Below are 27,886 nucleotides of genomic sequence, written 5' to 3' on the forward strand. Positions count from 1 at the left end.
CTGGTTCTGATGACTGGTCTCTGGACCACAGCAGTGCTGCTGGACACAGTGGGAAACAGTGAATCATTCATTATTTGTATTTTGATGTCTGGTTTTGAATTTTATTTCAACTAGTGAGTCAAGTGGAGTTAACACTTTAATTAACATCTAGCCAAGCCATTTAACTTAAACAAGAAAATAGTCAATTTTGTGAGTAGAGATGATGCTGGGAAAGATTGAAGGCAAAAGGATAAGAGGTCGTCAGAGGTGAGATGGTTGGATGGCATCACCAGTTCAGTGGACATGAACTTGGGTGAACTCCAGGAGATGGTGAGAGACAGGGAGGCCTGGCATGCTGCAGTCCATGGGGTTGCGAAGAATCGGACATGACTTAGCGACTGAACAACAATATATAAAGAAAAGTATAATTCATCTGTTTGGGCTTTCTACTTTAATTCTGTGATCTTTAGTTTGCATTCAGTTTTTAGCAAAGGCACACGGCAAGTTTAGGAGTAAAATAATGAACAGCCATCAGGGTTTGGTTGTTCATATAGGACAGCCAGCTTTTCCCCTAGTCTTCCCCAAACATGCATACACACGCGCACACACAGTGTCTCTGCCCCGCCCCCCTCCTCTGAATTAACTGGTAAAAAGGAAAAGCATTATCTAACTCCTTTTTCAAATACAAAGTAGAAAACTCAGTAATCTGGACTTTTTTCCCCTAGCTGAAACCAAACATTCAGCTATTTGGAAATACCTGGGCAGTCATCTGAATTCTCTGCCTTCTATCTGGTGCATCTGTAGGGAATGGCTGGCCTTACGGAGATGCATGCCTGAGGATACAACCCTCCATCGGAAAAGCTGGCAGTGCCCACCATCCGATCTGGAGCTCACCTGGGAGCAGCAGTGCCAGTCCTACCCTGGCGTCTGCAGTGCTGGGAACTCAGGAACCATCATCTCCCTTTTCTCTGAAGGAGTCGGAATGAAGAATTTCCAGCTCGGTTCATCTTCTCCCTGTTCCTCCCCTTTAGGACAACCGCCTCATGCTGGATCCTAAATTTAAAGAATATGGATGTTTCCCTCTGGCCCGAGAGCTGGGGATTCTTATCAAAAGTGACATTTCAAAAGTGCCAGACTGGCCTCCTCCCTCTTTCCTGCTCATCCTTCATCACCCCTGCCTGTCTCCATCACTGTCTCCGCATCTCCAGATCTGTCTCCACTTCCTGTGTCTCTGGAGAGAAAGCATGAGCTCACTGTTTTCCAGCGAAAAACCAGATTTGGTCTTCTCGCCTCGTTTGCCTGTCAGGGCCTGGAGATGGATGGTGCTTCCACCCGCTGAAACTGTGCCCAGAGGAGCCACAGGCTTGTGCTCGGGGTGTTGGCGCACCAGGGCGGGAGGCGGCCTTGGGGAAGGCAGTGACAACTTGGGGCTCTCCAGAAGGCTGTTAGGGCTGTGATAGGAATAAGGGAACAGATTATTTACTACACCCCAAATGGTGATTTAAAGCCATACCTCACCTTCTCATACTTTCCCAAGCAGCCTGTTTCATGCTGGAAAAATACATGAGCAAACTGGGAAAAAGGGCGGCTGAAACCTTACCAGGAAGGCGGGTGCTGTGGGGTCAGCACGACGACACCTCGTTTTTTATTTCCTTTCGTGAGGATGTTACGATGTAATGACATTTAAGAATGTCTTGTTTAAAGCATCCGAAAAGACTCAGAGAGGGGGGAAAAGACATCCCGAATCTAGGAATGAGGAAATGAGGATAAAAAGGTTGTGGATCCCACAGAAGATGAGGTGACCTTTAGCACAGAAGATGGTAAAATGTTAGAGGCTATGATGTTGAGTCAAGGGAGTTACATGGTAAGGTGATGGATGAGAAGAACGGAGTGGGTGAGCAGGAGTCAGGGGCGTGGAGACTGTGTTTTGCAGGGCGACTGGGGGACGTGGACACGGGTTGTAAACTTGGCAGGTGTGTGGTGGTCACCCAGCAGGGAGGCTGCCTTTCTATTCCTTGATGGGAGTGTCGGCTGCTAGAGGATGTGGAAGGATGGTGGTAAGCGTGGGAAATCATTTCTTCTGTGGGGCCACCCTGTTTGTGAAAGGGGACCAGATGGTCAGAGGAGCTGTGACTTAGAGGTAGGGGTGCTGTGTCAATTTTTCAATAAAGGAGACCGTGGGGATTCTGTGGACACAGACAAGCAGCCAGACTAGTGGCTGTCCAAAGGGCCTACAAAGCAGACGTCAGGGGAGTGCTCGGCCAGGAGGCGGTGATGCCTAGGGACCAGCGCGCAGTGCTGAGGTGACCTCATCCCCTGTGTGGGTACAGTTCCTAGATGAGTTGATGGGGTGAATAGTGCAGATGGGGTCTCCTGACATCCAGGTGCACTAGCTGCAGAAGAGGATCTGGGGCAAGGGGATGGGGGCAGATCGGGAATGTGAATTCATGGCAGGCTACAGGGTCCCACCCAAGAGCTCTTAATGGTTTCATTTCTGATTGCAAGCTTCCCTGGTGACTCAGATGGTAAAGAATCCGCCTGCAATGCAGGAGACTCAAGTTTGATCCCTGGGTCAGGAAGATCCCTTGGAGAAGGAAGTGGCAACCCGCTCCAGTATTCTTGCCTGGGAAATCCCATGGACAGAGGAACCTGGCGAGACACACTCCATAGGGTTGCAAAGAGTCATATACGACTGAGCAACTAACACTTCCTCACTTTTTCACTTCTGATTACAAGCAAGTTTGTGGCGTGTGTGTGGGTGCACAGTTCTGCCCTCAACACCCATCCTGTTGAGAGATTTTAGTGATGGCTTGGACGAGGCCAGAAGTGGCCCCACTGATGGAGTTTGTGGACTGATGTCTAATTTATGGAAGGACAGGTTCACCACCTAAACATTTCTTCGGGGGCCTGGAGCAAACAGGAGACCCCGCAGGAGGTAACAAACTAAACGACATAAAACAGCCCCAGATGAGAAAAACAACCAGCTGCTCAAGCCCATGCTGGCTAAGTAGCTTCTCTGGAGGAAAGCACATGGGCCTTGTCCCCTGCATGTGACCAGCCTGTGTCACGGCTGCTACAGCGCTCACAGGGAGCCGGGCTGTGGGCTCTGCCCCTGCAGGTGCGATCGTGGTCAGTGTCACCCAGTGCCTGGGCCTTGGGGTGACCAGCGTGGTGCTGGGTTCTGTGACCGTGGGCGCAGGACCTGAATGGCCTCGGAGGGAAGAAAAGGAGCCATGGGTGGGAGAGGTGTGAGAGCCGTCTTTAGATATGATGCTGCACTGTGCTTAGTCGCTCGGTCGTGTCTGACTCTGCAACCGCACGGTCTGTAGCCCTCCAGGCCCCTCTGTCCATGGGATTCTCCAGGCAAGAATACTGGAGTGGGTTGCCATGCCCTCCTCCAGGGAATCTTCCAAACCCAGGGATCAAACCCAGGTCTCCCACACCAGGGAAGCTCATGAATACGGAAGTAGGTAGCCTATTGCTTCTCTAGTCCCAGGAATCTAACCGAAGTCTCCTGCATTGCAGGCCGGTTCTTTACCAGCTGAGCTACCAGATATGGATGCGCTGTTATATGGGAGCAGGTGTGTCCCAGAGGTAGAACTGATAAATGAGCATTTCTCGAATGCTTACTCCAGAGCAGGTTTTACATAAGTTATCTCATTTCTTCCTCATCCATCTTAGAGGCTGAGCGCTATCATTATCTGCATTTGCAGATGAAGAAATGAGGTCCTGAGAGGCTGAGTGACTTGCCCCAGGTCCCTGCTGCTGGGTGGCTTGTCCTGGGAGTGGGGTAGGGCTGTGGCCAAGTGCAGGGGCCGGTAGATGCATTCTCAGTCCCCTTCCACTGTGTCTAGAAGCTGTCTTCCGGCCAGCTCCTTAAGGGAGCACTGGAAGCAAACCTTCTTTCTTGTTCTGATAAGAGCAGCAAAGTCTGTAGAAGCTGTAAATCCCTGCAATGGAAAAGTTTTGCTTTATTTCTAATGGAAAACCTTGGAGGGTCTCTTTCTTGCTGAAGAGCTTGACTTTTCCCAACTTCTCTTCATGAGCACACATAGTGTGGTGCTTAGGGAGTGTGGCAGGTGGGTTTGCATGCCACCTGTGCCAGTAATAGCTCTGCGTTCTCAGGCAGGAGACCTCCCCAAGCCTCTGTGTTCTCATCTGTGAAATGGGGACAGCAGCAGGCCTTAACTTTTACAATTAAATGAGATAATGTGGGATAAAATCCTCTGTACAGTACTTAACACGTAGAATGCATTCATTGAACATAAACTATTATTAAAATGAATTACTCTTGACCCATGAACAATGAGGTCAAGAGTAATTGACCTCAACCCCCAACGAGGGGGTTGGGATGGCCCCTCTGTGTAGTTGAAAATCAAGTATAACTTAAGAGTTGGAGCATCTGTATATGCGACTCCTCTGTATCATTGATTGTAGTACTGTAGTCTTTCCACTGAAAAGGAAAATCTGAATAAGTGGACCCATGTAGCTCAAACCCATGTTGTTCAAGGGTCAACTGTACGACACTCAAAGCACCCTCTTGGCCAAAGATGAAAGCCACAGGCTCCCCTACCCTGAAGCATTTACTGTATACAGAGATAAATACATGGTTAATATACAAGTAACTGTTACAGCAGTAGCTGGCAGAAGTGTTGGGAGACAGACTCAGAAATGAGAGGGCTGCCCTCTGGAAGTAGGATTTTTAAGAATGCAATTCGTGCATGTGAGTCCAGAGGACCCCCAGAACACGACTCCTAACAAACATTTATGAAACACTGAATGGAAAGGAATTAAATATTTAGGAGTCTGCCCATGAGTTGCATACAAAACAACATTAAAAGGCCACGCTGATACCACAAACACAAAAAACAAAATACACCAAGTGGAATGTGTTTGAAAGCATTAAAAATAAAAAAGTAGGTAACACTTTTCCTCAGTATGAAGAAAATAAAACATTCTTTCTTGCTGGGCCAGCAGCAGCTCTAAGCCTTGAAAATCCTTCAGCTCATAACATCTGGGAGGAGCAGGAGGTGCTGAAAATGAGCCGGGGGAGGTGGGGTGGGGAGGTTGGTTGCAGGAAGCTTTTGTGAGGAGCTGTCTGAAATCACTTGTAAATATCGCTGCTCTCCCCAGCCCTCTCCCCTTCCTGCCCCGCCTGGGGATGTGGTCTTGTGGGATGTGGAAACTCCAGCTCTGTCTGCCTTCCTTGAACCCCTGGAACTTTGCTGGTTTGCTTCCCTCCCTTTTCATCAGGGACATGGTTTTGCTTCTAATCTCAAAACTTTCACCCCCTAAACTCCATCTCCGCTCTTACAGCAGCTAAAGAATTTGACGTTGACAGTGCTGATAAATTGATAATGGCTTTCCTAATTGGTCAAAGGAGAATCTCCCTGTCTCCTCTCCCTTCTAAGGTGTAATTTTAACCCCTTCCTTTTTTTCTTCCTTTCTTGAGGAAATGCCCTTTATGGAAGGGATGAAGTCCAAGATTTAAAGCTTCAACCAGTTTCTTTTCTTTTTTTTTGAAGGTTGGCTTTCGGTTTTTTTCCAGCGTGTTCTTTCTACTTTTGACTTTCCATTTATTAGGGCTGAACGATGATTGAGAACCGTCAGCTCGATGGATGAGACGGGTGTCAGAGTGAGAGGGTAAGGGCTCTTGCCGTGGCGGCCTGGGGCCAGGACTGGTCAGCAGGGCAGACCCCAGTGTCCTAGGCGCTCTTGCCATTGGCATCAAGGGAGGAAGAGTGGCAGGCAAGACATGGATGATGTCCCCCCTGCCCGCTCTTCCTTGTCAGTGGATGTAAAGTTCTCCACATACAAGGCTCTGTGGCTGCAAAATAATCCTTGTTCCTCATAAACCTCCCGCCAGGGCGTGGAATCATTTCAGCTGCGGTGTCTGAACCCGCTGTGCTGACGCCTGGCCCCGCCTGTTCTCCTTCTGGCTGATTGGCTGCAGAGAAGGCCTTCATCTCTCTCAAACTCTCCCTTCCTTCAGTCACGTGAGAATACTACTGAATATGGGCTGAGAACAATCAGAGAGGTAAAATCTGCCTCTCAAGGTTGTTGTGACCATGACGTGGGGGTAAAGTGAGTGTCCAAAGCCCTCACTGTCTGGAAGGCATTGAATATATTTAGTTTTTTTAAAGAAGGAGCTCTGGGATGAAGGAAGCCTGTGGACTCTCAGCAGTGGTCCAGTAGTCCAGTGGGATGCTGGAATGTCAAGGAGAGCATTTCAGAGTTTCAATTTCAGTTCAGTTCAGTCACTCAGTCGTGTCCAACTCTTTGTGACCCCATGGACTGCAGCACGCCAGGCCTCCCTGTCCATCACCAACTCCCAGAGACTACTCAAACTCATGTCCATTACGTTGGTGATGCCATCCAACCATCTCATCCTCTGTCGTCCCCTTATCCTCCTGCCTTCAATCTTTCCCAGCATCAGGGTCTTTTCCAATGACTCATCTCTTTGCATCATGTGGCCAAAATATTGGAGTTTCGGCTTCAGCATCAGTCCTTCCAATGAATTTTCAGGACTGATTTCCTTATAGGATGGACTGATTGGATCTCCTTACAGTCCAAGGGACTCTCAAGAGTCTTCTCCAACACCACAGTTCAAAAGCTTCAATTCTTTGGTGCTCAGCTTTCTTTATAGTCCAACTCTCACATCCATACATGGCTACTGGAAAAACCATAGCTTTGACTAGATGGACTTTTGTTGGCAAATTAATGTCTCTGCTTTTTAATATGCTAACTAAGTTGGTCATAGCTTTTCTTCCAAGGAGCAAGCATCTTTTAATTTCATGGCTGCAGTCACCATCTGCAGTGATTTTGGAGCCCTCCAAAATGAAGTCTGTCACTGTTTCCATTGTTTCCCTATTTGTCATGAAGTGATGGGACCAGATGCCATGATCTTAGTTTTCTGAATGTTGGGTTTTAAGCCAGTTTTTTCACTCTTCTCTTTCACTTTCATTAATAGTCTCTTTAGTTCTTCTTCCCTTTCTGCGATAAGGGTGGTATCATTTGCATATCTGAGGTTACTGATATTTCTCCTGGGAATCTTGATTCCAGCTTGTGCTTCTTCCAGCCCAGCGTTTCTCATGATGTACTCTGCATAGAAGTTAAAGAAACAGGGTGACAATATACAGCCTTGATGTACTCCTTTCCCTATTTGGAACCAGTCTGTTGTTCCATGTCCACTTCTAACTGTTGCTTCTTGACCTGCATACAGATTTCTTAGGAGACAGCTCAGGTGGTCTGATATTCCCATCTCTTGAAGAATTTTCCACAATTTGTTGTGATCCACAGTCAAAGGCTTTGGCATAGTTAATAAAGCAGAAGTAGATGTTTTTCTGGAACTTTATTGCTTTTTCCATGATCCAGCAGATGTTGGCAATTTGATCTCTGGTTCCTCTGGCTTTGCTAAATCCAGCTCGAACATCTGAAAGTTCAGGGTTCACATACTGCTGAAGTCTGGCTTGGAGAATTTTGAGCATTACTTTGCTGGCGTGTGAGATGAGTGCAGTTGTGCAGTAGTTTGAACATTCTTTGGCATTGCCTTTCTTTGGGATTGGATTTCTTTGGGATTGGGATTCAGAGTTTGGGTCCCCCTAAAGCAGAGCTTGAGTCAAGGACTTTAGGGGGAGTTCCCAGGAAGGGAGGAAGGAGGGGAAGCCAGTGGAGGGCGCAGCACTGAACTGGTTCCTGCTGTGAGTCTCAGTGTGGATCTCGGGGCCTCCCTCAGGGTAACTGTGCCAAGGGCACCTCGTGGTTGTCCTCCAGGGGGCTGGGCGCTTGCTCTCTGGCTCTCACATCCTTGGTTGAGGGTCTCTCATGAGTATTGACTCCCCTGCACCCTGTGGGCTGCCCAGGAGGGCTGAGTGGACCGTGAGCTGTGAGGAGGTGGAAAGCTGGCTGCAGACTTGGAGTGGGTGCTGTTGGTGTGCCTGGGAGTCCGAGTGGGCTGAGAACAATGAATCTAGTCCTGCCCACAGAGACCCCAGACCAACTTCAGGGCCTCATGCACACACCTGAGCGGGCATTCACCCCTGCCTGATGCTGCTTTGCTGGTGGCTCCCAGGTATGCCTACAGGGAGGAGGCCAGCATGGACTTGAAGCCAACTACTTACTTCATCATGTAGACCATTCAATCAAAGAACAGACCCTGGTGTCTATTCCTCATTTATCCATAGATGTAGTGAGGGCTTTGTGTCAACCCTTGCCTGGTCTTGGGGGTAGAAATGCAAACAAAAGACCTGCGTTCTGATTCTGAGGAGTTCAACAGTTGAGTAGTAGAAACTGCTCTTTATATATAAAAGGATTTGGAGGTCAAAGGAGTCTGGGGAAGCCTGCATGCCACAACTGTCCCTTCTCAGGAATCACGGTTTAAGTGAAAAACTCTTATTAAAGTACTGCAGTAAGTAAAGCGTTTATAGATTGTTAATCCCAAGTTTTCCTAAACATCAATGTGTTTGACCATCTCACACCCAGCCTGCATCACTCCACTTTTAAAGTGGGGGCTGGAGAGGGGGTTCCCATGCTCTGGTTCTTTCTCAGGCCCACCCTGGTCAGTGCCAGATATGGTTGTGAAGTTGTGGGTTTCCCTTCACAGCACGTCCCCCTGCCCCCGTGAGCTGGGATCCTGTGCCTTTCTCAGCCTCTCTTCTCTAGGGGTGCCCTGCTGCTGAGGGTCCCTCTCGTCTAGTGAAAGTTGCCTAGTCGTGTCCGACTCTTTGTGACCCCATGGACTATACAGTCCATGGAATTCTCCAGGCTGGAATACTGAAATATGGTAGTCTTTCCCGTTCTCTAGGGGATCTTCCCAACCCAGGGATTGAACCCAGCTCACCCATATTGCAGGTGGATTCTTTACCAGCTGAGCCACAATTGAAGCCCAAGAACACTGGAGTGGGTAGCCTATCCCTTCTCCAGTGGATCTTCCCAACCCAGGAATCAAACTGGTGTCTCCTGCTTTGCAGGTGGATTCTTTTCCAGTAGAGCTATGAGGGAAGCTCTCTAGTTTAAAGAAAGGGATTTCAGGATCTCATCCATACCTAGGGATGATCCCATTTGGACTGACTTAGAAAGTGAAAGAAAGTGAAGTCGCTCAGTCGTGTCTGACTCTCTGCATCGTGTCTGACCCATAGACTGTAGTCTACCAGGCTTCTCCGTCCATGGAATTTTCCAGGCAGGAGTACTGGAGTGGGTTGCCATTACCTTCTCCAGGGGATCTTCCTGACCCAGAGATTGAACTCGGGTCTCCCGCATTGTAGGCAGATGCTTTACCCTCTGAGCCACGAGGGAAGCAGAGTTTTAAAAATAGGGGCCTACGAAAAATAGTGTCTGACCCAAAGGAATGACTCTCTAATGCATGAACATAAGTTCTGTGGCACCCGTTTATGGGAGGTGATTCTAGATAGCATGGGGCTGAGTCCTAGCCCTGCCTCTTGAGTTTCCCTGCCTTAGAAGGTTTCCACTTACCATGCATAACTCTGGAGAAGTAGATTCCTGGAAACCACACCTTGCTGATAGTAGACGCATGTGAAAGGAACCTCGCCTGTGGTTTCCTTGTAGGGTGGGATCAGAATCCGGAGTTCATCATGTGGGCCATCTCTTCTGCTCCCCTCCAGTCTGTTTCCTCATATGCCCAGCACATGTCAGGGTTCTGAGCTACAAGTCTCCTAGGGTTATAGCACATGAAATTTCTCTCTCTTCCTCTCCCCACCCCCATACCCCACCCCCTGCCTCTGTGTGTATGTAATGTGATGCAAACATTGCTGGTATTATTTCTGGTTTCCTGTGGTCTTTCCCCCTTAGAGTAAGTAGTATTAAGCAGTGATTCATCATGACTGTGAGATTGGCCAGAGAGTTTGGGTTTTTCCATAAAATGTTAAGAAAAAGCCCCAGTGAACTTCTTAGCCAACCCAATAGTATTTATTGAGCACTTGCTGTGTGCAGGGACCACATCAGGACTTGACGTGAATTACCAGACTCATGCCTTGGGTCTTAAAGCATTTGAAATGGAGAGAAAAGATGAGAACTATGTTCCCCTATTTCTTGTTCCTGGGTCTCCCTTTGCCACCGAGGACTTTGAGAGGTGGAAGGGAAGTGGGGAGGCGCTCTTGTTGGACTAGGGGAAGCTGAAGTGATGATGTAGAAGGGGAGAGGGCTGGATGCTTGCATTTGTCCCTTGAGTCCAGTTGAGTCCAGTTCTGTCTTTACCTGCTCGGAGGCTGGCCTGCCCTTTGACTTCTAGGTGGGTTCAGCTCTGGGGAGACTTAGCAGGAGGTGTGGGTGGGAGGAGTGAGAGATTGGGCATTTATATCCTGCCCCTCACACAGGTGGGCTGTACCCCCTCCTGGAGCCTGCATCACCTCCCTCCCAGGGCCCTCTTCTCCAGATCCCCGTGATGGTCCCTGCTCTGCCTTGCCCAGCCTTGGGGTTGCCCCACCTCCTTGTGTTGCCAGCCCCAGGGCCCTGCCCCAGCCTTGGCCGGTCCCTGTACACCCTATGCTCAGCTTTGTAAACTGACTGCTTTGGAAACCCTCCTCAGTTGCCTGTTTGGGTATCCTGTCTCCCTGGGACTCTGATGGTGGCTCAGATGGTAAAGAATCTGCCTGCAATGCAGGAGACCCTGATTCAATCCCTGGGTCAGGAAGATCCTCCTGGAGAAGGGAATGGCCACCCACTCCAATATTCTTGCCTAGAGAATTCCATGGATGGAGGAACCTGGTGAGCTACATGGGGTCGCAAAGAGTCAAACATGACCGAGCAACTAACACTTTGGGACTCTGACACGCAGATTGGAGGGTCCTCAGCTCAGAAGGCAGGGCATGGCTGAAGGTATCAAGTCCCAAGGTGCCCACAGGAGGCACCCCCCAACCACGATGCCTCACGGACGAGTTTTTTGGCCCCTCAGCTGAGGCTGCAGGAGGGGGAAGCTCCCCTCTCTGGGCTAGAATGCAGGAGTTGGGGAAGGTCACAGGCTTCTCTGTTACCTTCCACCGTCCTTCGCAGGAAAACCTGTTTGTGTTGGGAAGCCCACATTCTGGGCACACGAATTTGGTGCCCAGATGGCGCTTGTATTGACAAAAGCCCAGCACACTGACAGGACCTGCAGACACATGGGTAAATATTTTGCCTTTCTTCTTAGGCAATATTTGAGTCTTTCAAATTTAATTGCTGTCAAAGGCAGGATGCTTGCATCCCTGAGGCAAAGCAAATAGTGAGGGCCTCCAGCGGGGCTGTTGGGAAGTTCTCCAGCCAGGCTCCCTGGCCGGCTGCCCACTGCGCCCGTCCGTCAGCATCTTTCTCTTGTTGAGTGTCAGGTGGGCAGGCTGGGGCCGAGGGAGGAAGCCGGGAACCTGTGGCCGCTTGTTGCGTATGTTTTGAGGCTGAGAGAACCTGGTCCTAGCCAGGAAATCAGGTGCTTCTCTCAGATGCGAGTGACAGGCACTCATCCAGCTGTTACCAGTGGGATTCCATCTTGTGTCTTCCAGGCTGGGCCCACGGAGTATTTTGTTCGATCTTGAAATTATGGAGTGTAGGGTGGCTCCTAGTTCTCATGCCATCTTTGTGCAAATTAGGTGAAGGCAGCCTCTCTGACTGAGACATCCCCTGCATACCCCACCATGGTGCAGGTCTTCGCAAGCAGAGCAGCGGCTGTACTTCAGCGCACAGGTACCCCCAGAGGCATCCTTGTGCAGTGCGCAACCTGCTCAACTGTGTATGCCCCACGTGGTTGCTCCTGATATTCGTGTAAAATGAATATTTTCCCTTTCTCCCTAATATCTCTCTCTCTTTCTTTTCTCTTTTTTCTACCCTGAAACCATTGACCTAGTTGTCTGTTGGGTTACATTTACAAAGTGTGGTAAGAGGCTATTCTGTGTTCATATGTGATTGACAAGCCTCTCCTTACCTGGTCCAGACAGGAAAGAGGTATTTGCCAGAGGCTCCCAGAGTTCTGCAACAGTCACCTCCGTTTATTCATGACATTCTAATTTGCCTCCATAATTTTAATCCCTTGCATATAATAGAAGCAGTTGGATTCCTTACCCACTGAGATCTTATAAAGGGCGCCTTGTATTATTCATGGCTTTCTTCAAAGCATAGGTTCTTGGTGCTGTGTGCTGGGGGCCAGGGAGATAAAGATGAATGAATAAGACAAGTCCCTGCCCTCCAGAAACTAGTAATCCAGTGGAGGAGTGAGGCGTGTAAATAGATAAATCACAGCCCATTGGTGTGCTGGCTGCTGCAGGACTACCGGCTCAGGGAGGGGAGAGGAGCGGCTGTTGGATGCCTGCTGCTGGGTGCTGTCCTAGACGTGAGCGGGGCTTCCCTGAGGAGCTGGACGCGTGTACCTGGTGAAAGAAAGGTGGGGAGGAGAGGAGGGACAGAGTTGTGAGCAGATCCACCCTCCATGGGGCAGGGTGGGAGGGCACCTGACTGGAGCCTAGGGTGTGTCTTGGTTGGGGCTAAGTTGGGGCTGGGACTTTCTGCCAGGAGTGTGGGGTTTATCCCCTGCGTGAGAGACTGCATTTTCTTTCTATGGTACAGTATGGAGGGTGGCCTGACAGGAGAGATACTCCAATAAGGCGATCCTGGGTTCTGATCCTGGCCCTGCTCCTACTTTGGGCAAGTCACTTAATCTTCTTGAGCCTCCATTTTCTTTTTTGTAAAATAGGGGTGAGGCGTATAATAGCACCTACTTAAGTGGGTTATAGAAGGATTAGTAAGGCATTGTTCATAATAGAGTGTGCCACCAGTGGGACACACACGTATGTAAGTGTAAGTAAGTGTTAATTGCTCAGTCGTGTCTGACTCTTGGCGACCCCATGGACTGTAGCCCACCAGACTCCTCTTTCCATGGGATTCTCCAGCAAGAATACTGGAGTGGATATCCACTTCCTTCTGCAGGGGATCTTCCTGACCTAGGGATGATAACACATATAGAAACCACAAATGGGTTATGGGGATGTGGCTACTTCAGCCCTTTGGGAGGCTGGACAAGGCCCAGCAGCCCGCCTGGTGCCTCGCACACATCTTTTCTATGTGCTCCAGGACATAGTTGGAAACCACTGGTCTACTAGGCACTTGGCAGGTCTCTCCTATCTCGTAAGTCCTCAGTCATTGTGGCTGTTTGTTGAGATCGGTCATTGTGTTCTCACAGCTATGATGGAGGGAGTGGGGACAGAGGGCAGGCAGGCTGGATTCCAGGGACATTTCTGACATAAAACTGTCGGAATTTGGTGACCAGTTGGATGCCAGGGAGGAGGGGCACCACTAGAGCCCCGGAAAGCCTTGGGGATGGCCGTGGGCTTTGTGATATAGACTGGATGGGAACTGATGCTGTCCATGGGAATTGTTATGGAAATGAAGTGTGAATGTGGGTTCTGGAAGCAGAGACTGTCAGGAAGACTGTTTTTTCTAGAAGTGTAGCAGGTGAGGGAAGAAGGAAGACAGAGGTGGGGGGATGTTGTGGGAGGGATGGTGGGCCCATGAGAGACTTCAGGATGTTTGTGGGCTAAGAGGACAGAGGCAGAGGAGCTGAGAAATTAAAAAAAAAAAAAAAAAAGAGTACCTAACGCTTTCCTCAAAACTTTGCCTCTGGACAGCGTCTGTCCCATCGCAGGAGTGTCTGCCAGTAACTAGTAGTGGGCGGTCGTCCAGACGTGATTTACAATAAGGCGCTGTCTAAATTATTGCACTCCACCTATTGCCAGGTTCCCTGCTGACAGTGAGCCAGGGGTCAGACAATTCAATCAGATGCCACTACTTATAAATTGAAAATCAGTGGGGTGCAAAATGGATTACCATAAAAATCCATTCAGGTGCAAAACCAAAATTTAAAACCCCTAACCTTTAAAAATCACTCCTTTCCTGATTCTTCATGATGCCCTGACGCTTGAGTTTTAATATCCCCCGGATAAGTAAGTGCCAATAGAAGAGCCTGCAGGAGACCAAGATCTCTTGCTTGCCTGTTGAATTTGGCCAACCTGGCGGATTTATAAACTCACTCATTGGCAATTCTATTAGATTCTCGAAGGCGGCAGTTTTCAAACTCAAGTGTGCAACAGAATTACCTGGAGGGTCTAGTAAAATTCATAGTGCAGGCTCTAGCTCGGGGGTTTTGATTCAGCAGGTGTGGGGCTAGGCCTGGGAAATGGCATTTCTAGCAGCTTCCCAGGGAATGCTGATGCTATGGTCTCAGGGCTACCATTTGAGAACCTCTGGCTCTGAGATACAGAACTATTTTCATGATCTGACTAGCGAAGCTTGCATTGATTGATAACAGCGTCTCAGAAAAGGTCCTAATTGGACCAGGCAATTGAGTGTGTCATGGGCCTTCGATTTTGTCCGAGAAATCTGAGAGGAGACTGGTTCAGGGAGGTGCAGATGGAACGGAGTGCTTTATGTTTAGAGGGGAGGCTGGTGGGGGCCATGGGATAGAGAAGAGGGAAGAGGCCCCTCTAGCTCACCTTTCCACCAGACAGCATGTGCCACGTGATTAAGGCCTGGTGATTAAGGCCACGTGATTAAGCGCCTGCTCGCTGCTGGTCCATGGGTGCAGACTGTAAATGTTTTTTAGATACCAAACATCCTCCCTTGATGTATAAGTTGATTTTTCTTAAGGTTAAACACATGGGTACTACTTTCTTAACAAGCTGCCATCAGCGTCAACTTGGACTCTTCCTGTCTCTGAATGATGCTGGAGATATGTGTGCGTGTGCGCAGTTGTGTCTGGTTATTTGTGACCCCATGAACTGTAGCCCACCAGACTTCTCTGTCCATAGGATTTCCCAGGCAAGAATACTGGAGTGGGTTGCCGTTTCCTTCTCCAGGGCATTTTCCCAACCCAGGGATCGAACCCCAGTCTCTTTCAAATCCTGCACTGGCAGGTGGGTTCTTTACCACTAGCGCCATCTAAATTGATGGTGTTTGATTTTGTTCTTTTGGAGCTGAGGTTACTACCTTGTATTAACAAAATGTTGGTGTCACCAGGCCCAATATGAAACAAGTCTCTCTCCCCAGGATAGAAGAGCAGATCCTGGAAAGTGCCCCAGACATGGTTGCTGCCTCATTAACCTTTGGCCTCCTGTCTCTTTTCCAGGAGAAATTGAGCGGTGCACGTACATCAAATACCACTACTCCTCAGCCACCATCCCCAGGAACCTCACCTTCAACATCACGAAAACCATCCGCCAGGATGAGTGGCATGCTCTGCGTAAGTACACCTGAGTCTCTTTCCTTGGCTGTGACCTTTGGAGGGCATGGATGTTGGATGCCCATCAGCAGTTTGGACAGATGGACCTCTGTCAGAGACCTGTGGACAGTCTCAGAACATGGTGGCGATCCTTAAAGTCTCAATATCTGTGGGTCTGAACTGCCCCAGTTGGTTTTGATTGTATTGCAGTTTTGAGGAGTTTGCTTCTACAATTGACACAAAAAAATGATTAGCAGCTAGACAATGATCCGTGGTCTTGCTTTGTTACCCTGGTAGGCGTTTCAGATTTCACCTACCTGACTGAACCAACTCCTGGGATTCTAGTCCAGCTTGTCTCCAAGTTGCTCAGGGCATTATTGTGGCAACCTGCTAATCCCTCGTGTCATCCTCTGTGTGGGTTAAGACCTGCTGGTGGTTGCAGGCAGTATCGCACTGGAAATTTGCAACTGGGCGGGGCCCCTGAGTGGGAGGGCCTGGTCCTCCACTGACAAATTTATCTCCGGAGAATGAAAGGTTTTGGGACCTGGGTTCTCCTGTGATGGCTCAGCGAAGATCAGAATATGTGCCTTCATTGGTTAGGGAAGATTTTGGTCAGGGATTCTCAGAGATTTAAATTATTAATATGATAAGACGATGACTTAATGAGCAAACAGAGTTGGTTGACTATTTTTACCTTTCTGCTCCACGGGGATCCACCTGCTTGTCTGTGTAAGGATAACTCTGCTTTGTCGCAGGCGCAGTTCATGTGAACACATTCTTCCTGCTAGTAAGCTCCACGCCACCTCTGGTGCGCTTGTCATTTCTTCCCGATTCCAGCTTTTTCACATAATGTCACAAGGTTGAGTTTCAGTTTTCATGTATACATGAAGGAGGCTCTTTATTGAAAACAAGGATCCTGTCGTGGGTAAGCTTTGATGAAGGCCAAAACCATCTTTCTTCTCTTGATTGTTGCCTAGTTATCTTTGGCATGCATGGAGCCCACTGGGTCTGTTCCACTTTTTGGTTTGGTTTTAATCAAATCACCATATGTTGATGGGCGGGGTGAGAAACAAGAAAAATTAAACAACAGAGCAATGATCCATTGGTTTCAGGAAAAATATTGTGACTAGGTGTCTGGATGAGTATTACCTAGAGCCACTGGCCCCAAATGGTGTAGGGGCAGGTGTGAGTAGATGGGAAGGCATTAACCAAATGGTTCCTCCTACAAGCTTTATCATTGGTGGATACACAAACCAGACCCTGAGGACAGAGAGCGAATGTCCAACAGGCACCCTCGTGTACTAGATGTTGAGCTAAGCTTCCCACATACTTAACTTTAATGTGAGATTTGCCTTAGGGACACTAGTAAGGGTTATTAATTTCCTTTTTGGAGGTAGACATACCAGAAGCCAAGTATATAAATCCTTGACCATGACTGCTTATTTGTCACATTGCATTGGTCTAGGATAGTCACTTAATAGACACCTACAATGCATGTTCAAGATACGTGACAAGCTTGGTTGAATAACCACTTAAATATAACTGGAGGGGGAGTCGTCATTGAATTGAAGAAGTTGTTGGTATTGCAGCTTCCATTCAGTTCCACTCAATTCAGTCCCAGTTACCAAGTTTTTCTGTGTACTAGGGCACATGGTGGACACCCAGGCCACAGAGAACTCTTTCAAAGAGCTCGCGTCTGGAGGTGGAGGAGGGCGGGGAGGAGTGGAGAGAGACATTCTCAAAGCAAATAATTATAAGGCAATGTGCTAATTACAATATAGTGTAATTGCTTCAAGCAATTAAGATAGCTTGTGAAAGTTTTTCAGCAAGAAGGAGAGTTATTCTAGTGTAAATAGCACAGATGCACTTCATGGGAGACCTGGTAGAGCTTTTTTGGCTGTGCACACAGCAGAGAATCTGGAATTCAGATGGACGACCCATGGCGACATCACTGAAAGTATGTTACATGGTGTTAGCAAAGATAGAGAAGAGGCTGATGCTCAGCTTTATGGACCTTCTCTGAGCCCTGTGTCTTCGGGGTTCTTGTTCTAAAACTGTAGTGCCCTTAGCTTCTGCAGAATCCAGCCTGAGCCTCTGCTGTGGTGAATGGGGGTGCGAACAGATCTATTTTTAACTGATAAAAGCCGTCTCAGCGACTGATGCATGCGGAATTTTGGGCACCCCATGTTGGGTGGAGTTGAGGCTCCCCTTTGGTGTGGGATTCATCTGCCTGTTTCACAAAGCAGCCTGATGGGTTGTGAAGCCAGCAGAGAGCGTCTGCTGTTCTCGACATCCACGGCAGCTATTTTTATCAGAGGGCAGGTGAGCATCAGTCGTATCTGAAGCTGCTGCTAAGTGTAATTGGAAATGTTGACACAATGGGGAACCATAGACAGAAAGAAAAAAGAAAGAGTGCGTTGTGCTCAGTCGTGTCTGATTCTGCAACCCCATGCACTGTAGCCAGCGAGGCTCCTCTATCTGTGGAGTTTTCAGGAGTGGGTTACCATTTGCTTCTCCAGAGGATCTTCATAACCCAGGGATCAAACCCAGGTTTCCTGTATTGCAGGCAGGCTCCTGCATGGCGGGCAGGTTCTTTACCAACTGAGCCACCAGGGAAGCCCATGGGGAAGCATAGTAAATGTCAATTTTAGTTTTCAAAGGTCAGGTATTGATGACATTAGATAGGAAGTGGGCGTATAAGCCCCCTTTGAAATAGAGTAGAAATGGTCAAAGATTAGCAAACACCTATGATGGAGCTTTAGAAATTAAAAAAAGAAAATCAGACTCTGATTTCTTTACTTATTTGAGAATCCTGTATTCTTTAAGATTGTTAGTTGGATCAAATAAATTCATTTAATGCTAGGTTGGTTATTGTTTTATAATTTCACCATAATATCTTATATTCAATAATTTTTCTCAGTAAATTATTTTCTGTTAAAGCAAAAAATTTGATTTTTTTTTCTGCTGAAACAATTCTGGGAAAATATTTCAGACTTTGATGAAGCTTAGGTTATATTGATTACATACATTTTCATCAAGAATTTGCATGTAAGCCTGGATGGGAGGGGAGTTTGGAGGAGGATGGATGCATATATATGTATGGCTGAGTCCCTTCACTGTTCATCTGAAGCTATCACAGTATTATTAATCAGCTGTACCCCAATAGTGAATAAAAAGTTTAAATTTAAACAAAAGAATTTGCATGTGATCATCAAACACTCTTATGAAAAAAATTTTTTTCAAGTAAGAAAAGCACCATTTGGTTTAAAACTATGCTGTGATTTTTGAACAGTTAATTCCACCAATGAGAGGCTTAACTGTTTGGCTGAGAGCTCATTCACCTTATGGTCCCGTGACTAGCAGGTGAAAGAATAAAATTAATCTGTAGGTTGCTAGGTTTACAAATCCAAGTGTAAGGAGATAATAACCATCACTCTGGGGAGTAAAGGTCAGAGTCGGACCTGTGTGTGTGTGTGTGTGTGTGTGTGTGTGTGTGTGTGTGTGCGCGCGCGCGCGTAGGGTGGTCTCTGCAATGGAGGTTTGAATGCTGAGTTTTCTGAGTGATTTGGTGACAAGGTTCTGAATCTGTCTTAGATGGTAATTGCTGATGAAGAGTTGGATGTGCCCGTTTCTCCTTCCTACCTCGGCAAGAGCTCCCCCAGAGAAGGTAGAACTCTGTCAATAGTAGGGACTGTGCCCTCAACCCGCCCAGACCGGACTGTCTGCTGGGAGCAGTCCACTGTATCTTCCTGCCTGTCTGCCACCCTGAGTGGCGTTGGTCCAGCCTCGGTGGGCTCCGAGGGGGCACTGTACTCCTGCCGGATCTTCTGCCACCTCCAGGGCTGGAGCAGGATGGGCACGTGTGGCCAGGCCGGCCAGGAAGGGGGGCCGGTGGCTGCAGGAGATGAGTGGCAGGGCAAGATTGGCAGTGGTCAGGGGACGCAGGCTGGCAGTAGAGTGGCATCTTAAACGGCGACGCTTCCTCCTCTTGCCAGAATGCATCCCTACGGGCTTCTCGTGCTCTGAAGCTCAGGCTCGGGTTGCGTGCTGGTTTAGAGGATTCTGTGTCTCCGTGCCACCTCCAGGAGCCCCTGAGGCCATCCCCAGTGGCTATGCCTTTGCTTTCTCTGTCACTGGTGTCCCTTTGGAATGCCCCCCACGGAGGTGAGGGCCTGGACATAGCCAGAAGCAGGGCAAGGATGGGTGGGTGGTAAAGGGAGGTCTGGGGGGCCCTCTGATAGGACCTGGGGAAGCCAAGGGGGCGCTGAGAAAGCTGGGTCTGGGGAGGGGGTGGTGCTGAGATGTGGGTACTTCTGCAAGGAGAAGCTGCCGTGGAGTGGAGCTGTGCTTGGGGCAACGCCAGTGACCCCAGGGTCAGGGGCGGTGGCAAGGGGCCCTATGGGGGGCCTGCCTGAGGGCTGCAGAGCAGGTACCGCTGGAGGGTGTGGGGAAGACAGTCCTTTATCCCCTTGGTCTCCCACTCTGCTCATCAGGGGCTCCCCCGGGGGTTCGAGCTCCGAGACTCTGGAGCTCTGTGCCTGTGAGCTCAGATCCTCTCAATTTGGCTTGGTGTTTTTTAAGATGGAGGTTTCAGCTCACAGTTGATTGCCCCTGGCAGTGGGAAATCAGGGAGCTGGGGCTCCACGTTCCTGCAATCAGATCCTCTCCATTATCTTTCAAGAGGCTGAGAGCCGAAAAAGCGTGAGTTCTTTTTTTTTTTTTTTAAAGCTTCCTTCTATCAAGACTATCAAGGAAGTTCAGCTAATTAAATTGGATGGTCACACAGCACATTTCCAGCTGGCCAGGGAGGGAGGGAAGGAGAGAGGATCTCTGCCCCCGACATTCCCCCCACCCCCTGCTGTCCTCCTGAGGGCTCACCCCGCCCTCCCATCCCCCAGGGACACAAACACACACTCACATGGTAGCCTTGCAAAGTCGAATCAGAAGCAATATGTATGTAGTTCAAGAGGGAGGGGAAGAGGAGGGGAAAGGTATTGGGGGAGGGATGACAGAGATGAAGGCTTTGCGGGGGAGCAAAGACATTTCAGCGAACATGATGCAAAGAAGGAGGAGAAATGAAATTCAAAAGTGTCTTGTCTCATGCATGCCCCTTGGATGATACACTTAGATCCCTGACCCCGAGGCCCCTGGCTGTTTACGCTGGGGGCCTGTAGTTTTTCGTTTACTCTGGTGGGGGACCAGCCCCTTCCAGGCTGTGTACCGTGGGAAGCTCAGGCTGTCTGCTGCTCTGCTGTGGATCTCCGTGCCTCACTCTCCTCTTACTCTGCTTGGTCAAGCCCTACCTGGTTCCTCCTCCAGCCTCTTCCACAGTCTCTTCCACACTCTCCCCTCTTTCCAGAATTAACCCCTTCTGCCCCTGAACTCTCCCTGGTGCTAAGACTCCCTCCAGCCACCCCCAGGTACCGCCCACCTGTTGGGTCCCAAGCTGCTCCTTGCCTCTCCCCGTTGGCGTTGGCCTTCTGCCCTTGGACTTGTGTGGACTCCTTGCCTGATGATGCTTGCTTTTTCCTTTCCCAATGGACTGGCCTGGTCATTCCGGACCGGCCTGCTCATCTGCCCTCTGAAAGCGAAAGTTGCTCAGTTGTGTCTGACTCTTTGCAACCCCATGGACTATGCAGTCCATGGAATTCCCCAGGCCAGAATACTGGAGTGGGTATCCTTTCCCTTCTCCAGGGAATCTTCCCAACCCAGGGATCGAACCTAGGTCTCCCAGATTGCAAGCCCTCTGAATTTTACTCCTATTCAGACCTCTGGACAGCCCAGGAGTTGCCGAGGTTTCTGGTTCATCATTCCCCAGCCATCTCTGGTCATGACAAGATGAATGTGTAGACACAAGAGCTTGGGATGATGATAACAGTAATTATAACAATAATAACTGCCTCTTTGTTCATACCAGCTGCAATGCTCCTTGGAGGGTGGCTCAAGAGTTTCCTCCTAGGAACCCAGTCCACCTTGTGCTGACTTCTTTGTCGACGGACTAACCAAGCCAGGGAGGAAGGGGCTGAGTAGAGGTCCCCTCTTGGCCTCGGAAGAATCTGAGACTCAGAATCCAGGTCCAAGCTCCAGCAGACTCCCTCCAGCTGTTTTCCCTTTCTGTTTTTGGCTGATGTTACGTAAAATGTCCTAATGAGGTAAACATCCCAGACATGGGAAACTTACATCTCCTGCAGTGTCAGCCATTTCCCTTCTCCTGCATCTGTGCCCAGCCAGTGTGAGTTCTCAGCGTGGGCAATCTGCTGTGAGCTGCCTCCTGCTTGCATGCCTGGCATCCATGGGGGTCATCTCTGGCCAGATGCCCTCCCTGGAATTCTGGAAGCTTGGTAGCAGAGGAACCCAGCCAACAGAGCATCCCCATAGGTCGCTTGGTGTTCTGAAATCTTGGCCTTTTGTAATCCATCACACATCTCTCTGTCCCCCATTCCCCCAGCGTTGCAGGGAACATTGTCAACCTTTCAGGATACCCACAGCCTGCAGCCCAGAGGCTGCCCTATGCCTGTCCTCCCAGAGCTCCCGTGGCATTTTTGCAACAGGCTAGGCAGAGAAACGCACAGTCCTTCATGTGATACCACACCTACATCTGCGCTGGCAGCTGTAACTCCAGGCCAGGACTCCTTTCCTTCACAGCTTTCCCTGCCTGTCAAAACCTCCCCTTCCTCTGTCCCACTCCCTCAAGCTTCTGCTAGACAGCGGGTTTACTAAGTGGGTGAACCTGTTTGAGTTAAGGTGTTAATGCCTTCTTGGGTTACCTGTCCTGATGGCGTTGTTTTCAGGAGACCTCACCCAAGTGACTATGAAGTGTTAAAGGTCGTGTGGAGACACTCTAAAATCATGACACAAGTGTAGCTGTTGATCCCACCTACTTAGATGATGGCCTGACTAGGGACCAGTGGTGGAAATGGAGTGGACAAGAGGGAGAGTTTATTTTTGAGGTGGCCTTAGGAGTAAGATTTCCCTGGTGGCTCAGTGGTAAAGAATCCACCTGTCAATACAAGAGACGCTGATTCAATCTGTGGGTTGGGAAGATCCCCTGGAGAAGGGAATGGCAACCCACTCCAGTATTCTTGCCTGGAGAACTCCATGGACAGAGGAGCCTGAAGGGGTCGCAAAAGAGTCAGACATGGCTGAGCGACTGGCACTTTAACTTTTGCCTTACAAGTAAGGCTTCCCTGGTGGCTCAGTGGTAAAGAATCCGCCTGCCAACGCAAGAGACGAGGGTTTGATCCCTGAGTTATGAGATCCCCTGGAGAAGGAAATGGTAATCTTCTTCAGTATTCTTGCCTGGGAAATCACATAGACAGAGGATTCTGAGGGGCTACAGTCCATGGGGTCGCAAAGAGTCGGATACAACCAAGCGATAAACAGCAACAACTAGGAGTAGGGAACAGAGGAGGCCTGGAGTAAGGGGGGCGGTGTAGAGTAGACTACAACCCTTTCTGTTAAGGATAGCCACGTACTGAAACAAACCTGAGAACCGCTGTGCTGATGTAATTGCAGCCCTCAGGCCACAATTCATCTGAATGTGCAGGTCCGATTTTGTGCTGGGAATTAGTTGGGAGTCTGGCCTAGAGGCATTCTCTCAGCTTCTGCAGATTGGAAGGTGTTTCCTTCTGGCCGAGCATCCTGATCCAGACGCCACAAAGGAGCCCTGGGTGCACCCCCACTGGCCTTCCTCATCCATTTGTTCTTCTGCTCATTCATTATTCATCGAGTGCCTGTTCTGTAGGAAGCCCCGTGTCGGGTACTGGACGGGATATTAAAAGGTATCCTGCTTTCCAAATTGGATGATATACTTCGAGGTATCAACTAGGCCAGGGATCAAACTGCTTGTTGCTTTACATTTATTGATTACCCAAGGAGCGCAGGCTAATGCCGCTGGCACACACACACATCGTGGGTCCTGACCTCCACACTTAAGTGGGCAAGAACTCATTGCAGGGGAAATAAAAGCAAAGCATAAGACAAAACTGCCATATCTCAGAGGCTTGGCCTGTTTTTCCTAGGCTGGGGAAAAGTGGGGATGGTTTAGCATCTGCTGCTGCTTGGCCTTCGGGGGGAGCTGTCCCAGCTCTAGGTGCTAAAAAGGAAGCTTAATATGGCAGGTGACTCATCTTTCCAATAGTTAAGACAATGGAGCTCTCTGTCCACAGGAGCTGCAGCAGTGAGGGGGAGAAGCAGGACCAGGAGCTGATGTTCCAGCAGGCAGGGACAGCTCAGAGACAGGCAATCCAGGCTGGATGAGACAAGGATGTCTGGGCTGCAGACACTTGTCATCAAGACAGTGGGTGAGCAGGTACAAATAGTTAAGTGCTACTTTGGGGATTTTAAGACTACCTGATCCAATAGGGAAGAAGCTTGGCCAGCAGAAGGCAGGCACCCGTTCTCAAGAAATCTGGAGCATTAGGGGATTAGAATAAGAAATAGAGAAAAGTGACGAGAAGAGAAGCCAGTTTTAAGGTCAAAGGTACCATATCTTGATGGCGAAGGAAATGTTTCTGCCTGGGAAATCCCATGGACAGAGGAGCCGGCAGGCTACGGTTCATGGGGTCGCAGAGTCGGACATGATGTAGTGACTGAACAACAACAACTACGCTTGAACACGATAGGAGACCACTTTAGTTGGAGCAGCCGTCTCAGCCTGTGATCAGGATTGGTCCTGGGATTTGGGGATGAGGCTGCTTCTGAAGATGGTAGGACTATGGAGAGGGTAGGCTAGAGGCATCTGGGAACCAATGTCACTTAACGAAAAAGTAATCAGGTTCTCCCTGGTGTGGTAAAGGTCTCCTCAGAGTCTAGAGCAATGCTGCTCAATTGTGGTTCATGGACCGGAAAGCATCAGCAGCATCTGGGAACTTGTTAGAAATGCAGATTCTTGGGCCTGAACCCAAACCTACCGAGTCTAAATCTTTATGAGCGGGGCCCAGGAATCTGTGACTCTTAACAAATTCACGTTTGAGAACTCTTGGTCTGGAGGGTGTTGTGGGGGCTGCAGTGGTCAGTGAAGGCTCCTGGGAGGAAAGAGTGTGGGTGGGCTTTGGATGAGAGCTGGGAGAGGGAATGCTGCGTTTTGTACCTCCCACGCGGAACCAGGACTTTAAGTTACTTGCATGCTTGTGTTGTCTGTTTCTATTTGGTTATAGCTTTGGTAATTTAACATTTTCCATATCTCTTTCTGTTAATTATGGGCTTCCTTGGTGGCTCAGATGGTAAAGTGTCTGCCTGCAGTGCGGGAGACCCAGGTTTGATCCCTGGGTCGGGAAGATCCCCCGGAGAAGGAAATGGCAATCCACTCCAGTACTCTTGCCTACAATATTCCATGGACGGTGGAGCCTGGTAGGCTACAGTCCACTGGGTCGCAAAAAGTCGAACATGACTTCACTTTCTTTTCTTTCCTGTTACAAAATGGCATGGGAGACGTGAGGTGTATTTTCTTTTTTCCCCCCTATTATGGGGCATCCTCCTGTTATCTAGCTTGAAATCTCTATCATGTATCTGCAGTGTTCTCCTTTCATAAACAGACTTCAAGCTTCACTGAAGACAAGGGACATTGCATTGAGCTCCAGCTCTGTTGCTCTCAAGGTATATGACCCTGGGCAAACTATGTGAATGTTTTAAGCCCAGTACAGTCATTAGTAAACCGGTGGTGGTAATACTATCTTGAGAGTTATTATAAAATTTAAGTTAAATAAGATGGTTCATGTGAAACCAGTAAAGGCTGATACCAAGCAGTGTTGCTGTTGTTTCAGTTGTTAAGCTATATTCGACTCTTTTGAGACCCCATGGACTCGAGCCCACCAGGCTCCTCTGTCCATGGGATTTCCCAGGCCAGAATACTGGAGTGGGTTGCCCTGGATCTTCTCGACCCGGGGATCAAACCCACGTCTCCTGCATTGGCAGGTGGATTCTTTACCACTGAGCCACCAGGGAAGCCCTACCAAGCAGCGTTAGGTGCTATTGTTACTAGAACACAGAGCTGTGCCTGGCACTGAGTTCCCCATAGGAAATGGGGGAAAGGCTCTGAAATGGTACTTTGTGGACTCAAGGGCTTTTCTCTTCAACTGTATGTAGCCTGTGTGGGTCAGTGTGCCTCGTATATGGCTGTATATGTTGGTGGGTCTGCTTAGGGTTTGCCGTCTGCACAGGTGTGTGTGTGTGTGTGTGTGTGTGTGTAAGTGATAGGAGCTGGCGTCTGGTGTTTCCGATGTGGGAGTAGGAAGTGGTTGAGTATATTATGTGCTGAGTGGCAACCATGTGGCATATTGTGAAAGAAGTTTAAGAGCAGAGAATCCTCAGTGTTTGGGATCCTCAGTGGGATAGCACAGAAAAAGTAGTCTCTAATTTGTCAGTTGTGTCCAATAGGGATGCAGTTTAGACAAAGAAGATTTACATGCTAAGTGTCTAAAAAGTAACATCTTCAGAGCTTTGAAGATAAATATACTGTGAGTACATTTGTGTTGAAATTGTCAAGGGGAATATGAAAATGATTCTCGCTTAACTATTGCAGCCTAGCCCTGCCTTCCAGGAAGGCTGCAGTTTCCAGTATGTGCTCTGATCAGAGCCTCTCTTATTCCTGAGGTGAAAAGACACTTCCCCAAAGAGGATGCAGCGAGTGTGTTGGAAGTAGAGGCAAGAGAGTGTCCGGGAAGAGAATAGGTGATGCTGGAGACAATATTCCTGTCCTGGGGGAAAGGGAACTCCTTTTCGTCTCTCTCTTTTTTTGTAGTACAACATACATTTATTAAAAATTTAATAGCAAATTCTTAGTCACCTATTAAGAGTCTTGCTTATGATAGGTTCTCAGAAACGATCTCTTTTTATATTTCGCTGTTATATTGACGTTTTCTACATGTTTTAAATATAAGAACCAATTAAAGAATGGTGGTCTGGATGCATCATTGCATGTACTCCCAAAACAAAGACAAAAATTGCGGTAAAAGTTCATATTAAAAAGACTTAGGGCCTCATATTCTTAGGGAGCCCCCAAACATGCAAAATTAAATTTTATTTTCTCCTGTGAAGAAAAAAATAAGATTTAAAAAGATACTGAAATAGCCTCAGGGAACTCCTTATTTTCAACTCAGTGCCCACGGTGGGCCAGGGGTGGTGCTGGCTGTGGTTGGTCATGACTTCTGCCATTCCTTGTTACCAGCTGAGGAGGACTAAGAATTGCAGGAAGATTGGTTAACCTTGGAGATTAGCTGGTGACTTGCCAGTTGAAAGAGAGGAGGCTGCAGCACTGCTCAGCCCACGTCCCTTTGGGAGGAAGAACTAGAACCCGGGTCTTTGTGAATGCAAGATTCACGCTCTTTCCTTGCTCCAAGGGTCCCTTCCTATGTCTTACAAGATAAGCTGACTCACTTTCTCTTTTCCCCTCTCTGCCTGTTTTCCCAAATAAGCTTTACTCCCCCTGCCCCGCCATTATCCCAAAGAACAACTCTAATTCATCCTCCAGCCCCGCACCCCCACCATCAGCTACTTCCCCTCCATCTCATTATCCAAAGTGAATGAGGCTCCTCACCCCCTGAGCAACCAGGCTCCCCAGCCCCTCCACCCAAGAGTTCTGGTATTCAAAAGGAACCAAAGAAAGCTATTTATTTTCCACTTCTCTGTTTTTCTTTTTCATTTAATTACTGGTATCACAACAGGATTTTTTTTTCTGTTGCTTTTCATTGCAAATGTATAGTGTTTCATCTACATTATGAGTTAAATAGGCTTTTGTGGGCCAGCCTAGAAACCCAATCATCATTTATAACAGATATGACTTCTCTGGAAATGGGTTCTGAATTCCAAATAACTGACTTACAAATGAGGTTTTAGAATGGAGCTCATTTCAGAGCTGGAGACTGTATCTTCTACTTTCTAGGCAGTTTACCTCTGAATGGTCTTGCTGTCTCCCCTCTTTTTACATCTCTTGTTCTTAGGCTGGATTCCCCCAAATTAGGTACCCTCAATGGGGTGAGAGCTCAGACTGTTCTGTCCCTTGTTCTCAGCCCATAACCAGCTACTGATACATTTAATTAATGTTAATTCATACTCCATAATATGTCCTATGTAGGCTTGGCTGAAACCAACCATGAGACACTGAGCATCCTTGGTGCTAGGGATCGTTCAGTCTCAGAACCCCCCAGCCCCCAACTCAGTTCATGCTGGTAAAATGAGGCTATTTATGTAACGTTTCCTGGAGGCTCTTTGCTTGGGTACCTGGCACCAAATTGGAAATGAGCAGTCACAGTGGTGTGTGTGTGTGTGTCCTCCTGAGACTGAGAAGCTGCTAAACATGGGCGTGGAGATGACACCACGTGGGACCCACATAGTGTTCATATTCCTCACACCACCACATCCCTCTGACTCACTCATGAGGCCTCTAGATGCTGCACAGTTGCCAGGGAAACCAAGAAAAGGAACTGTAGGAAAGCCATCTCCTCCCTAAGCTCCTGGGCGTGCCCCCTTGAGGGTGGAGGAGGGGAGAAGGAAGAGAGTTCTTCCTGGCTGTGATAGGTGGTTGGGCAGTGCTGACGCCGAGCCAGCATGCCCTCCTTCCCCAGGTTGGCTTTCTCCGTGCGTCGTCGTCGTCGTCGTGCGTCGTCGTAGTGGTGTGTCCCCTGAGCTTTACGTTCTGCTGTTCCCTCTCTCCCATTCACAGCGCCATCAGCTCCTGCCCCAAAGCAATCTTTTCATTTCCTGGAAGTCAAGATG

General features: G+C 48.7%; 1 protein-coding gene across 6 annotated transcripts in view; it reads left to right on the top strand.

Annotated features, from left to right (window-relative positions):
* TMEM178B (transmembrane protein 178B) overlaps positions 1–27,886 on the top strand; it is a 412,255-nt gene that overhangs the window by 117,574 nt on the left and 266,795 nt on the right. For 3 of the 6 annotated variants that reach the window (XM_055591126.1, XM_055591120.1, XM_055591123.1), the window contains exon 2: positions 15,080–15,193. In XM_055591126.1, the coding sequence (XP_055447101.1) occupies positions 15,080–15,193 (114 nt within the window). Of the gene's footprint in view, positions 1–783; positions 1,342–15,079; positions 15,194–15,927; positions 15,981–27,886 lie in introns of all 6 variants that reach the window. The other 3 variants (XM_055591124.1, XM_055591121.1, XM_055591122.1) reach the window with 3 other exon arrangements.

The sequence above is a fragment of the Bubalus kerabau genome, chromosome 8, assembly GCF_029407905.1.
Source record: "Bubalus kerabau isolate K-KA32 ecotype Philippines breed swamp buffalo chromosome 8, PCC_UOA_SB_1v2, whole genome shotgun sequence".
NCBI classification, from domain to species: Eukaryota; Metazoa; Chordata; class Mammalia; order Artiodactyla; family Bovidae; genus Bubalus; species Bubalus kerabau.